General features: G+C 33.5%; 1 protein-coding gene across 1 annotated transcript; it reads left to right on the top strand.

Moving 5' to 3' along the window:
- The first annotated feature begins 4,741 nt into the window (after window positions 1-4,741).
- On the top strand, window positions 4,742-5,791 carry LOC129953870 (antigen 5 like allergen Cul n 1-like). Its single transcript, XM_056067386.1, has 4 exons — window positions 4,742-4,896; window positions 4,953-5,102; window positions 5,158-5,393; window positions 5,450-5,791. The coding sequence occupies exons 1-4, from the start codon at window positions 4,756-4,758 to the stop codon at window positions 5,721-5,723; spliced, it is 801 nt and encodes a 266-aa protein (XP_055923361.1). The 5' UTR covers window positions 4,742-4,755; the 3' UTR covers window positions 5,724-5,791.
- Window positions 5,792-13,556: the final 7,765 nt, after the last annotated feature.

Genomic DNA, 13,556 nt, shown 5'->3' with positions numbered 1-13,556 from the left:
CTTACGATAAAATGGCGGGAAGGGCTCGATATATAGATACAGTTTTCAGCCATTTTGCCTTTATATACAAAATTATTTAAATACTTAAATTTTACTTTGATATGAGACATGCCAAGGCAAGACATAGCCAGGATTGTTGAGGTTTGTACCGGACATTGGCCTATAGGAGTTCATGCGGAGAAGTTGGGTATCTCCTATAACAACTTTTGCCGTAGTTGTAGTGACCAAAAAGAAAGTGAAACGATAATCCATTTCCTCTGCGAATGTCCTACTTTGACAAAACACTAGAATGAAATACTTTGGAAAAGCATTCTTTCAAGAACTTGATGAGCTATCTGAGACAAAGATTAGAGACCTAATCTTTTTTCTCAATGCGACAAAATGGCTCTAACATAATCGATATAAAGCTTCTCTATAAATCTTTCCCTTTCTATCACAGGTCAAACGAGTTTTTGGTATCAAAACGGCGCACTACAGGGCTAATTGCATCTCAGGCTAGGTTGCCTTGGGATCGCAATTTCTACCTTGATAAGTGAAGTAGGTATTTAATAAATTTCTAAAAATGTATACAAATTTAGAGTTCTCTATTATTTAAGTACCTTAAGGTGTTCTTAGGTCGGTTTAACAGTTATTGTGTTTTTGTTTTTATTCTTTTTCTGGTAAAAATAAAGTAATACATCTTGAATCAGTTTAAGAAATGTAATGGCAAGAAAATTTTTCAACTAAAATATCTTAAGTTGATTTAAACGACTTAAGTTATTTTAACAAAACTCTTTCTATGTCACTGTGCCAGCAGCAAGACAACGTCAAGTATATAATTTTGGAAAGATATCGTCCATTCCTCCAAGTTTACGGCATTAAAATTTGTTTTAGGACATGCCCCCCAGACTGATTTGTTACTTCTAAGTCGGTTAAATTTTGTTTAATTTGCACGTTGTCAAAAGACTGCTGTGCTTCATCCTCTCCCAAAAAAGGGAAAGAACATCTAAAAGCCGCCAAATCATCTGTAGATAAGTCTTCTTTCGAGCATCAGCAAAAAGAGAAAAAACTTCAGTTGAGATATTGAGACATTTGACATTTCTATTTCTCTCTTGTGTTCACAAATTAATTATAGCAAACAATTTTCGTTTGTCAATAAATTATGGTAAACGTTATAACGGTAGATCGTGGTGAATATATTTTTCCCTTGTCTTCTTCTGAGTTACAGATAGATGTCATTAACAACCAAAACAAGAAAAGATGTGTTCAGAAAGAGTGTAACAAGGTTAAGGTTTTTTAGACTAGACTTTATTTGTAAATATGAACGAGTACATGTTTTTATAAATGTATGTTACGTTTAGCAAAAATCTATAAATAAGGCACAATGCACTTATAGAACAACTGTTGTTAGAACTTTCCCTCAAAGATTTTTCCTTGTCGCTATATAACTGAAAGATGAGATATAAATAGTTAGAACTGGAAAACACAAAACCACTGACCTAGCGAGAATACAAATATTTCTACTTTTGACAAAAGTACTTTTCGGCTTATGTAGTTAAGTCTTTAAAAACAACACACTAGCTTAGTGTAAAGCAGTACGAATAGGTTCTCACCAATTCACAAATCTTATGCAAAGAAAATTGACAACAGAAGTAACAAGTTGATGATCTTTTATTTAGTCTCTACTTACGAGTAAATCACTTATTTTCAGCATTTTGGAAATGTCGTAAGTAATGTAAAGAAAATAAACAACGAGTACACACAAATAAAATAGGAATGTAAAAAAGAGATGAGTATATAATAATGTATACAATGTTGTTTTATTTCCATGATCCAAGTTTACATTCTGTAACTCTCGTTTGTCAATGTTCCTGCAACCCTCGCATCGACAAAATTAAGTCGATAAACTCTGAAAATTGAAACAAATTTTGTTTGCATTTTTCAACGGTCTGAGTGAAAATTAAACGCATAAACGCAGCTAATAATAAAAAAATAATAGTTGCAGTGCTTTCAGAGTTGAATGTTTCTAGGTCCTAATTCTCATTGCACCACCTAATTTATTTTACTTACTTAATGATTAAAATTGGCTTCAAATAACTAAATAATATTTCATTGTTCTGGCACCTAATAAGAGTAATTCATTTCACTTCATATTCAAATGATATTACTCCCAAACGAACACAATGAGACAAAAATTGTTCATCCACAATTTTGAATTTTCTTTGAACACCTCTGAACAGCTGACTTCATCCGCCATTTTTTAAAGGTGTTCGCCATTTTTCATGGCTGGGAAGTATGCACATCTTCTTGCATAAGTATTTGTTCCCAACATTTTTTTATAAGGAGTTAATACATATGCAAGTTTATGTGCAAAGCGCAGCTTGTAGGCAAAAAGAGAGCAGCCGCCGAAGTTGGTTCTTTCGTTTAGTTTTTTTCTCTCTGCCGTATGGTAAGACGGTCTTAACGACGATCTAATTGCTTTTAAAAGACCCAAAAGGTTGAGGTTATTAAAATTCTCTTGCAGCATTATTTTAACAAGTTTCAGCGATATTGAGGCGGCTGGAAACTAAAAATAAACTTCCACTGGTACCTAGGTATCTGGTTAGATGAACCATTGGTCTTACGAAATAGCTGTTTAAAAGCAATCCACTTGACCTCAGAGGCCGATGATCGTTTAAAGTTGTACTGTTTGGTTCAACGTTTCCCTTTCCTATATAGAGAAGTTTCGGGCAGTGTGTTTTTATTTATAATTCGTTAAATACTAACGTTTACAATTCTTAATATATACTTTAAATCTAAAAACTTAAACTAGACTGATGAAAAATATCAATTTGAAATTTATACTTTTTATATTATCATTTGGTGAATTAATACAAGAGTTAAATTCATTATAGATTTCAATTAATTGATTTAAGAGGCTATGTACTCCATAGTTTGATATGCTAAAATTAGTATTCAATGGTTTCTGGAGTCTTATACTTGAACGACCAAAACTAAAGTCTAAACTACCAGTCTTTTAAATGGAATCGTTTTGTAGAAACGGTCAAAAAGAGTTAAATAAAAAATGTTACACATGTCGTCAATATTTAAGTTACAAAATAAGTGATCCCAATTGATCGTACATAATAAGTTAAAAAGGATTTCAAAGTTACACCTACTAAAGTTGAATTCTCGTTTGTTGTTATTGGATAACATATGAGGTGAAGCCATGTTTAAATTAAGTGCAGAATGATTGCGATCTTCGTCCACAATTTTGACAGCAGAAGAAATCACAGCTGCTTCAGAGCTTTTGGAGAAAAATACCAGATCGAGTGTTTTTCCAAAACGTTTCTTCACACCGTTGAATTGACTTAAACCACTTGAAGATATACCATCTGTTAATAAAAGCTTATTTAAAGATGACGCGTTTATTGGAACGTAGAGGTTATCGTGGTCAATTTGAGTTTCCGTTAATATTATGATATCATGAGGAAGATTGTAAATTTTTTTGTAAACCATGTTAGTCTTTGTCCGAAGTCCATTTACGTAGTAGGTAGTGTACGTCACTGTACCGGCTTACATAGAACAGCCGAATCTTCTTATGACTTTGAAACATCGAGAAATTTAAAAAATTTCAATTCGACAAATCTTATTTTACTATAATTTGTTATGTAAAGTGACGTGATGCCGAATTAGTATAATTTTGAAAAAAAAAACAATTAACGGTTTTCTTTATGTGTCAAAAAAAATTGTTATTTCCAATATTTTACGAACAAAATATGATACCCTAAGAATAATAACAAAAAATAAACTTGGTAAAAATTGATTTAAGACTTTAATAGTTTTTCAAAAATTTAATATACTCGTTTCAAACTAATTCATTTTTTTCATACCAGTTAAGATCTACATAACGTTCTAATTTGCATATCTGGGCAGGTGCCCCTAAAACAAGTTTAAATCTCTTGGACAGAATTCAAAAAAAGGGCTTTAAAAATGATAGGCGATAGAACTATAATCAAGCCAATTACCAACTTTAGCTTTAGCCAACTCTGTTTTTCCCTTCCATTTTGATGTTCAGAAACTTAAGACCAGTGTACACCGGTATCTGCTTTTAAATCCTTCCCTATTTTCCTAATGTTCGCACTGTGTTTAAATATAAACATATAAAGGGTACTATTAACCCTTTGAGTGCCCGTAAATTATTCAAAAAACAAAATGGGTTTCGACTCAAACATTAGGAGAACATAGACAGATACTGACTTCAAATTATTTGTCTCACATAAAATATTGTTATGAATATTTTGCTAAAGTTGTAAGCAAGACGAATCAACAGACGGCATGGGAAGTTATCAGTGTGTTTCGCGTCGTAGATTTGGCAAATTAATGATGACATCGAAGGAAATTGGGTACTTTTTGTTTGACAGTAAGAACAAGAACGGTATCAGTAGAAAGATGATTGCTAGAAGATCTTATATGTTTTACAATCCGATATGCTACGGTTTTAGACCGAGATTTTAAAAGAGTTTAAGAATTTGCTATTCCTAATTCAAAAAAGTGTATCATTAGACCCAAAATCAAAGAACACATTTTTAAATTATCGGTGCCACTATGCGACGCCAAACTTATTTAAAGTTCATTTCAAATTTGAAAACATTCAGTGTTAATAATAAATATCTTAATTTTCTTTAAATTAAAAATCGTGATTCGTGACTCAAACTGTCACGACTTAGTATTTTGTATGAGTCGAATATTAAAATGGTTTCCATATTATTATGAAATGGAACTCAGTCGTTTAAAATGTTACTTCAGTTAATCATACAATCGTTCTTCTTCACATTCTTTGTACTCGCTACAACTGATACTGAGGAAAAACCTGACTACTGTGATCCAAAATGGTGTCCTAATCAAGGTCATCACATTGCCTGCAACAATGATGGAGTGCGTCACGCAGATTTATAATAATTAATTTAAAGTGTAACTTATTTTTATTGCAGTCATTCGGAAAAAAATGCATGGGAAAGTATTGGACAGAAAAACTAGATGAATACCAACAGCTCATTTTGGACCTTCACAATGAAGTGCGTAATAAGCTTGCTCTTGGAAATGTACCTGGTTTTAAATCTGCTGCAAGGATGCCCACTTTGGTGTGACTTTGTGTTTGATTTCTTTAAATCTTTCATTACTTAATGGTTGTTTTAGAGATGGGATACAAAACTCTCAAAAATGTCAGAGCTTAATGTTAAAACTTGTCATTTCGAACATGACGAATGTCGAAGCACAGTGGATTTCCCATATTGTGGGCAAAATATTTACTTTGCTCAAACAACATTTACGAATTATACAATGGTTGACTTTATAAAGGAAGCCGTTGAAATGTGGTTCTTGGAACACAAAGATTGCAATATGGATGTTATGGGCAGCTTTAAAGTAACTGAGTATGTTGAATTTTCCTTCTCAATTAATTAATGTTCAATCCACATTTTTTTTAAAGACCTCAAACAGGTCACTTCACGGCTTTGATGACTGATCGTAATGACCGTGTTGGATGTGGATATTTGCAGTCTGTTCACAAAAGACGAATGAAGAAACCACTCCATACAATTATATTTACATGTAATTATCCTTCAACAAATATTGTGGGTATTCCAGCTTACAAGCCAGGTCCAGTTGCTTCCCTGTGTAGGGAACCGCATCTTGTTTATAAAGGACTTTGTGCTGAAAACGAATCCATAGATCCAAATGATTTTATTTGGTATTTTAAATAAATTATTATTTACGAAAACTAAAGAAACAGGTAACAGCAAATGATAAATAAATAGTAAACCTTTTGGCATTTTGATTATTTTTCTTAACTTTTAAAGCTATCTTAGAACAGGGTCTCTCACATAGTTACTGGTGTAGCGTTTTTCGTCGTGCATATCTCAAGAACCAGTGTAGATATGGACTTCAGATTCATTTTGTTTTACAAAATAAGAATTGATTTTGACCGAAGTATTATGAGACCAAAGAAATATATTGACTTCAAATATTTGTTTAAGTTTAAAAAAAATCGACAGACGGGCACGATGGGAAGTTATCATCCGAGAGGGTTGTATCCTAGCCTCTTTTTTGAAGTGAATTTAAATAAACCACGTTAAAAAAAAAAAAACAGTAGTACCCATAGCATGATGGTTAGTGCGTTGGACTAGTTTGTTGTCAAAAGTGGCAATGTAACTTCTACCACAACATTCTCAATTAAAAATGGTCTTCAACAGGGAGCGGTGAATTCGCCGATTCTCTTCAGCATTTACACCAGCGATCTGATAGGTAGTCTAACAAAGGCATTTGCGTACGCTCTGACCAGGGCCAGAGGAGCCTTCGCTCTGAAGAAACGGCTGTTTTTTAGCAGTCGGCTTGACCCCAGAGTGAAGGTAATTTGCTACGTGGCCCTCATACGGTCAATCATCGTTTATGGTTGACCTGTGTGGTTCAACGTTGCCCCTTCTCAGATGGAGAAGTTCCGGGTGTTAGAGCGGCAGTGTTTACGACGCTGTACCGGCTTATATCGAACAGCCGAATCTTCTTATGTGCATTACTATTCCAACGAGGTCCTATACAACGGGGCTCGAATCAACAGAATTGAAAATTTCGTGATAAAACTCGTTCGAGAGCTATGTCTTCGACCAACAATTTAATTTTCGGGGCGTTCTATCCGAACGACGAGTATTTTGAGAGTGCACCCTTGAGCGGCTTCATTCCACCAGAGGCATTCCTCTTTTTAGATAGATGCGGTCTGATACAAGATAGATTAGCAGTACCGTTAATCTACCACGTCAGACGACGAATAGGATAGGCGACTGCGGTACAATTGGGACGTCATGGCACAAGGCGGAGCAAAATCTTAAAGCTGTTTTAAAGCTACACAACAATTCTTAAAAAACTAGCGTTAATTTCAAAAACTTAAAAAAAAATATCTTACTGACCCTAAGCGGATACTCTAAGTTAATCCATTATCTTATAACTACTGCCTTGCGGCGTAGGAACAATTTTAATACTAAATAACAAGAACTTAATCTAAAACTAATAAAATTTATAAAAAGAAACTTGGTGTCTTTATCATTCTTTTTTATTTTATATAAAACTTTAAACTAAATACAAAAAAAACGAAACCCATTGTAATACTTAAGCTCCTTAAAATTAACCAAAACCAAACTTAAAGAACTAAATTTTTAGTGTTTTTATTTTGTATTTAATCATTTGTTTTGGGGCCACCCTGATGGTTAGGGATAACCTATTTCTTAAACCTATGTAAGCCGACCAAAACTAAATGCCCTAGACAACTTTAAATGACATTCTCAATTTGAAGCCACCAAAACTGGTTCTCCTGCTTCACCCTATCTCTTCGGTCCCTATCGGAAACAGACTACTAAACCGAATGCACTCGGCTCCGTCCAGTGTGAGGACATTTTGACTGCAAAGGAGTCGCCTATCAACAGTTTTACGGCTAACGTGTCAGATTAGCGGAAAGTCCTCCCTATCCTGTATCAGCCCTTGATTGTCTTAATAAAGAAAAGCTTCGGGCGGAATGTTGCCACTTAAACGTGCACTTTCGTAATAATCATTGTTGGGGTAGTAAGCCCCCAAAAATTGAGCTGTTAGTCGACGACATCGCTCTCGCAATTAGACCCCTACCAAGCATCAGCAAGAAATTATCTATTCGGTTTATGTTGACTCTGTTGTATAAAACCTGGTTGGAATAGTAATGATTTTACTCCGACTTTGATGTTCTGTGTAGTCCAAGTCAACGTCGCAGACATTGTCTCTCAAATACCCGAAACTTTTCCATTAAGATGGGGCAACGTTAAACCATACCGGGCACCCATAGGCAATCATCGGCCTTAAAAGGGCCATGTATCAAATCACCTTCACTCTGCTGTCAAGACGGCTACTTAGAGGCAACCGTTTTGTCAAGGCAAAGGCTCCTCTAGCTCTGGCCAGAGCAGAGGTGGAATCGGCTAAGGTGATTGTTGATAAATAACAATCAAAATGATCGAATTTGATCCACGTAAATTGATACCTAAAAAGCTATCACAACAAAAATGTGATAGTCATTTTAAAACAAATATGTTCGTTCCAAATAGAGCTACCAGGCGCTTACACAAACAATTGAAAAATTTTCTCAGTTCGATTTGTTTCTTTAAAAAAAAACACAACCTGTGACCGACAAAGCTTATGACATTCGAAAAAAGAAATAGAAGTAAGAATTTTATTCAAACAGAGCCAATTTAATACTTTTATCTAGATATTTTATAAGAATCAATTTAAAAATTCACCAAGGCAACAATGAATTTTGACAATTTGAATGTAAAATTGTTCAATCGAATTGAATTGAGTTGAATCAATTAGTCAATAGTCAATTTGAATATCAACAAAATAAAAGTCAACTATCACCTTAGTCGATTTCACCCCAGCACTGTCTGTCGAAATACAAGTACTGAATACTGATCCAACCAGATGCCAAGGTATTTTACTAAACTTTTATTCGCCAGTGACTGTCGATTTGGTCCAACGATCACTAGATTTTTCCAGTTCTTTCTCGTATCCCTTGAGGCTCCATACAGCGGAGTCCTAAACAGAATAGTTTCGCATTTCTGAATGTTGATTTTCAAGGCACCCTGCAAAAGTGTCGTGATAACCTCACCCTAAAAAAACAAATTATGAGACAGTCGTTAGCTTAGCTTGCAGCTAGAGCTAGTGGCGAATTTTGGGGCCGTTCTGTACGCAATTAGGTCGTCGGCGTACGTCCACATCATGTCTTAATTCGCCAACATAAATCAAAAATGCGTGTATGCCCCAACTAAAGAGAAAGATGAAGACACCAAGGAAATATTTTTCTAGCTCATGGACAAGATGTATTAGCAGTTCCCTGGCTAAAGTCATTAAAATTTTCATAGAAGATTTTGACGCCAAGTTATGCAGAGAGATGTCTTTGGTGCAATCATCGGGAGATACAGCCTGCACGACACCACCTTCGACAACGGATTCAGGCTGATCGATTTTGGTGTGGGGTGAGACGTTTTAGTAGCTAGTACGCAGTTCTTACATCTTATTATTCATTGACCACATTGCGATGGACGCATGACACTTCTGCAGTATACAGGACGTCTAAACGTTTTGAATAGCCAACATTGACTCGGACTTCCAAGCCAAAACAAACAAGTAATATGAGAAGATTGTCTGGCAGTCATCAGAGATACCACCTCTGAAGTGGTAGGTTTCACGCCACTACTACAGCGAAACCCCTGAACAGAAGGACCAGAGCTTCTCGCGAGCTCTACGAGCAGAAGAGGAGCTAGTAACACGGGCTTCTTAGATGGAAAAAAGGAAAAAGAAAGTGCGCGGTTGAGGAGATAGAGGGATGTCACAACAGGAATGAGGGGAGAAGCCTGTATTGACGATCAAGGGAAAATTGTAGTAGAACCGCAGTAAATGCTGATGATTTGAAAAGACCATTTCTTCAAATCATTTAACGGTGAAAGAACCACTCAAGCTGGGCGACGCAGTTAGACTCTCATCTTATCATCAACATATTAACACTTGAATTGTCTTTAAAAGCAATCTCGGGGGACAACGGCGCAGAAGAGGAAGACCGCGACTGAGGTGGCGCAGGCAGGTGAAGGGGATCTTAATAATAGATTATTCCCTGCTAATTGCTGATTAAATAATCAAATATTATAAATTAATGTTCACATAAAACACATAATAACCCCTTGAAAATACATGTAAATATTGTAATAATCATAAAAGTGTTATATTTATAAATGAATCTAAGAAAATTCATCTAGTGGAAATGATTAGCAATTTTTATAAGATCACAAATATTACCTACATACATATTATGTATGTATGTAGAACAGACACATTCATAGTAACTTTGATTAAAATTATTCCATGTCACAAAGTTCCGTACTATTTTTTGTATTGAAAGTTTGCTTATAAATAGATTAAATGTACCTATAAATTCAATTTCAACAAACGCCACAGTGGCCCGTTGTGACTTTTTTGGTTGCAAAATTCATATCTCCTAAACGAATAAAATATTGCTTCAATTTGTTTATATTGAAGGAAAGGTCATAAACATAGCGGTATTTTAATATCCAATCGTCAAAATCAATTTTTTAAGCAAACTGATGGAATTGACACAGTAAAGCAAAAAGAAAAAAAATTGAAACAGTGGGAAAAAAGTTTTATTTTCCAGTGTTCAAGAGTACATAATGTATTTTGGTGATATATCAAAAGTCAAACAGTGGAAAAAAAATAAGGACAAAACAAATTAATATATAAACACTAAATTTCTTGAAAACTATCATCTAAGTCCAGGGAAATTTGTAATTAACTCTGGAGAGTACCGTTCTTTTAAGGAATTAAAAAGTAGATCCGAAGAGGTTGCAAGCATTTTTAATAGGTGTCCTCATTCTGCCGAATCCTTGAAACTTTACATGTATTCTGATATCGATATTTCTTGTAGTCTTTATTTTGGCATTCCTGAGCTTCTTCTGACAGTTCTCCAAGTGGTATTTATTGATAATTTATGATGTTTTGGCTATGAACTAATATTTTGTGTAGGGTAGGTGTGACTAGTTTTTCGGGATACTTTAGTTTTAAAAGCTCTGTCGTTTTCTTAGTATACTGCCCAAATTTAACTGCATTCACTACTTTTCTGCAATTCAAAATGGTATTCGAGCGGTGCCATCTGGCTGTTCAAAAAATCTTCTTGTAGTGTTTCCGTTATTAGTGTTTCCGAACCCTTTCTTTGGTTTATTCTTATCATGGCCAAACTCATTGCGAAAACGCCTTTGGGTCTCTTGTTTTCTTCTTTTTCCGCCTCTTGGTTCTAATCGATTCATCAGTATCTTCTCCTTCTTGTCGAAGAGTATATGCAAGCTTCAAAATAAATTCCATGCATCTGATTCATTGATTAATTAAAGTTATTATGTCTCCTTTAGCATAACGGACAAGACCGCGTAGACTTTGTTTACGTTAATTCGTTTAATACTTTTCCGTCTATCAAAGTCAAAAAGAACTCGTAATTCAAAGTTATAGTTGATTTATATATTGTTGGTTGAATATCTGCTATTTGCCTATTAATATTATTGACTGTGGTATTTATGATGTCAATAGTCTCTTTAACATATTGGAACATAATGAACAAATACATTATTTAAATTTTATTACAGGATTAAAAAAATAATGCTCTAAAACTCTTGAAAATCTTAGGTAATAAACATAAACAAAAATGATTACACTTTTTTTAATACATAACATTACATTACATTCTACTCAGCACATAAATGTAAAGAGTAGAGAACACAGCACCTTGAGGGACCAGACTATGTAAGTGATATTTTTAAAATAAAATCATTTTCTTCCAAAGAATTTTCCATTGAAAATGAGGGGAACCAAATGACTGACTTCAATAATTCAAATCTCCCTAGCTCAGTTCGATGCAAAATGACACAGTTGATCTTTTGGATTTATGTTTATAAGAAATATATAAGGATTCAGAATCAGTTGAGATCTAAGCACCACTCGTTGAACCTTTTTTTTCTATACATTTTGAAGTCGAGAAAGTGTGCAAAAAGTAATGTTGCCAAAAACATTAAATTAAACAATTAAACATTTTTCTTTAATTATCGATCAAAATAATGGCACCGCATATTATGAAAACAAAAATGAAAAGCGTTTGGAAGCTTTTTTTTTGTTTTTACATTCAAAGTTAAGAAAAAAAAATAAAAAAAAATTATCATCATAAAAAGTCTTCCAATAAACCAAATTGAATAATTTTTTCGATTATAGACCCACTCGAAAAATAAATATTGCCATCAGTTTTGCATAAATGAGCCACTGTAAAACGACCTATTAAAATAATTTATAATAGAATGTAACCATTTTAATTCATTTGGGTATTGTACTTTTGTAGATAAATGCAATAAATTCATTTATTGAGTTTGACCTTTAATAAATATTCATACAATATTTTATAAATCAACTTCACACACATAAATCTATTAACAAAGTAACGAAATAAAAACTTCAAACTAAACAAAAGAGTTGACTTTCGAACTCGATTTTGGCTAAAAATCCCTCGAAATAGAACAAAAATGTAAAAATATGCAATTCCGATTGTAGGAAATGAATAAATATAAACTTAATTACAAATTGCATAGCAATAATAGAACACTCTCTTTGCAAAAGTAAAAGTGTCTCCAAAAAACCTGTTGCTGTTTTAAACAAAGATATTAAAAAACACGTATTTCTATTAATATAATTTCTGGTCGAAAAATCAAATTTCCTGATTTTTCTTTACAAAAACAAAAACAAAAAAACAATTAAATAGCTTACAATAGGGCACACTTTTAAAGTTTATTTTTCTATTTGTACATATTTACATATACAATTATACATACATATATACTTTGTTTTCTTACAGACCGAAAGCAATAACCTCAAAGGTGATGTAGACAAATATTTGACTTACTTCTACATTCGGCATATCATTTAAAGTCTTATTTACTGATTACTGTTCAGTGGTGGTTAGAGTAAACTCAATAGTAAAATAATTTCCTAGAGACTTAATGCTTGACCACTTGGCAAACACATACGCTAGCACCCGCACCGTTACAAAAGAGAATTAAAAAGGAAACTTGAAATCATCAGAAGAGAAAAAAAAAAGAAACAAGAACGAAGAGAGAGAGAGAATGGAAAGCAAAATTCAAAAGAAGATAGAAAAAAAAATTCAAGACAAGACAACAACGAAAGACTTAAACATGCATAAGTAAATTGACTTGAGTTGGCCAATATATGACTTTGTATAGTTTGAGAGAGGAAGAAGTATGTAGTTGTTTTTCAAGAATTGAATTTTTCCTTTTAAACAAATTCAAAAAGTATAACAATATTATAAAATACTATCCATTTTCTTGAATTGTCCCACATCTTTGGTGTTAGACGATTGTTAGACTTTTGTTCGAGTTTAAGCCAAACTTAAAAGGAAAGTTAATTTTTGAAGTTATCATGTTTCTGTTATCAAGATGCAGAAAACCTTTTGAAATTGATTTGTATTTTGAAATTTGACAGATATAAACGACTGCTTTTAATTTTAAAGTCAGACAGGATGTACTTAGATAATAAATTACAGCATACATTTATATTTAAAAAATTTAAACTGAAAAAAAAAACTACTATTATTCGATTTGGACTGCTTTAGATACATTTTTGAGGGGTATGAGCAATGCATTACCAGTTCTTTAATAAATTCTTTATCTCAAGTTTTTTAGCATAAATACAACATTTCTTTTGCTTGAACAAATAAAATCAATTCTTTATTTTTTTTTTCAAATACAAACAATTTAAATAATTTGAGATCTCATTTCTTCAAGCCCAAACAACACAACTGTCCTAAACTATCACCAGTTTTTATGGCCTGAAAAATTGGCGATGTGGTACTGTTGGAATATATTGGTTCTTTGGCAGCCAGCAAAACAAGAAACCAGATACACCAACAACAACAGCCTACAAGACAAAACAAGACGACCTCGTCGACGTCGTTGTCGTTGATACCA

The sequence above is a fragment of the Eupeodes corollae genome, chromosome 1 (genome assembly GCF_945859685.1).
Source record: "Eupeodes corollae chromosome 1, idEupCoro1.1, whole genome shotgun sequence".
Lineage (NCBI taxonomy): Eukaryota > Metazoa > Arthropoda > Insecta > Diptera > Syrphidae > Eupeodes > Eupeodes corollae.
This window is presented reverse-complemented; position numbering and strand designations above follow the sequence as displayed.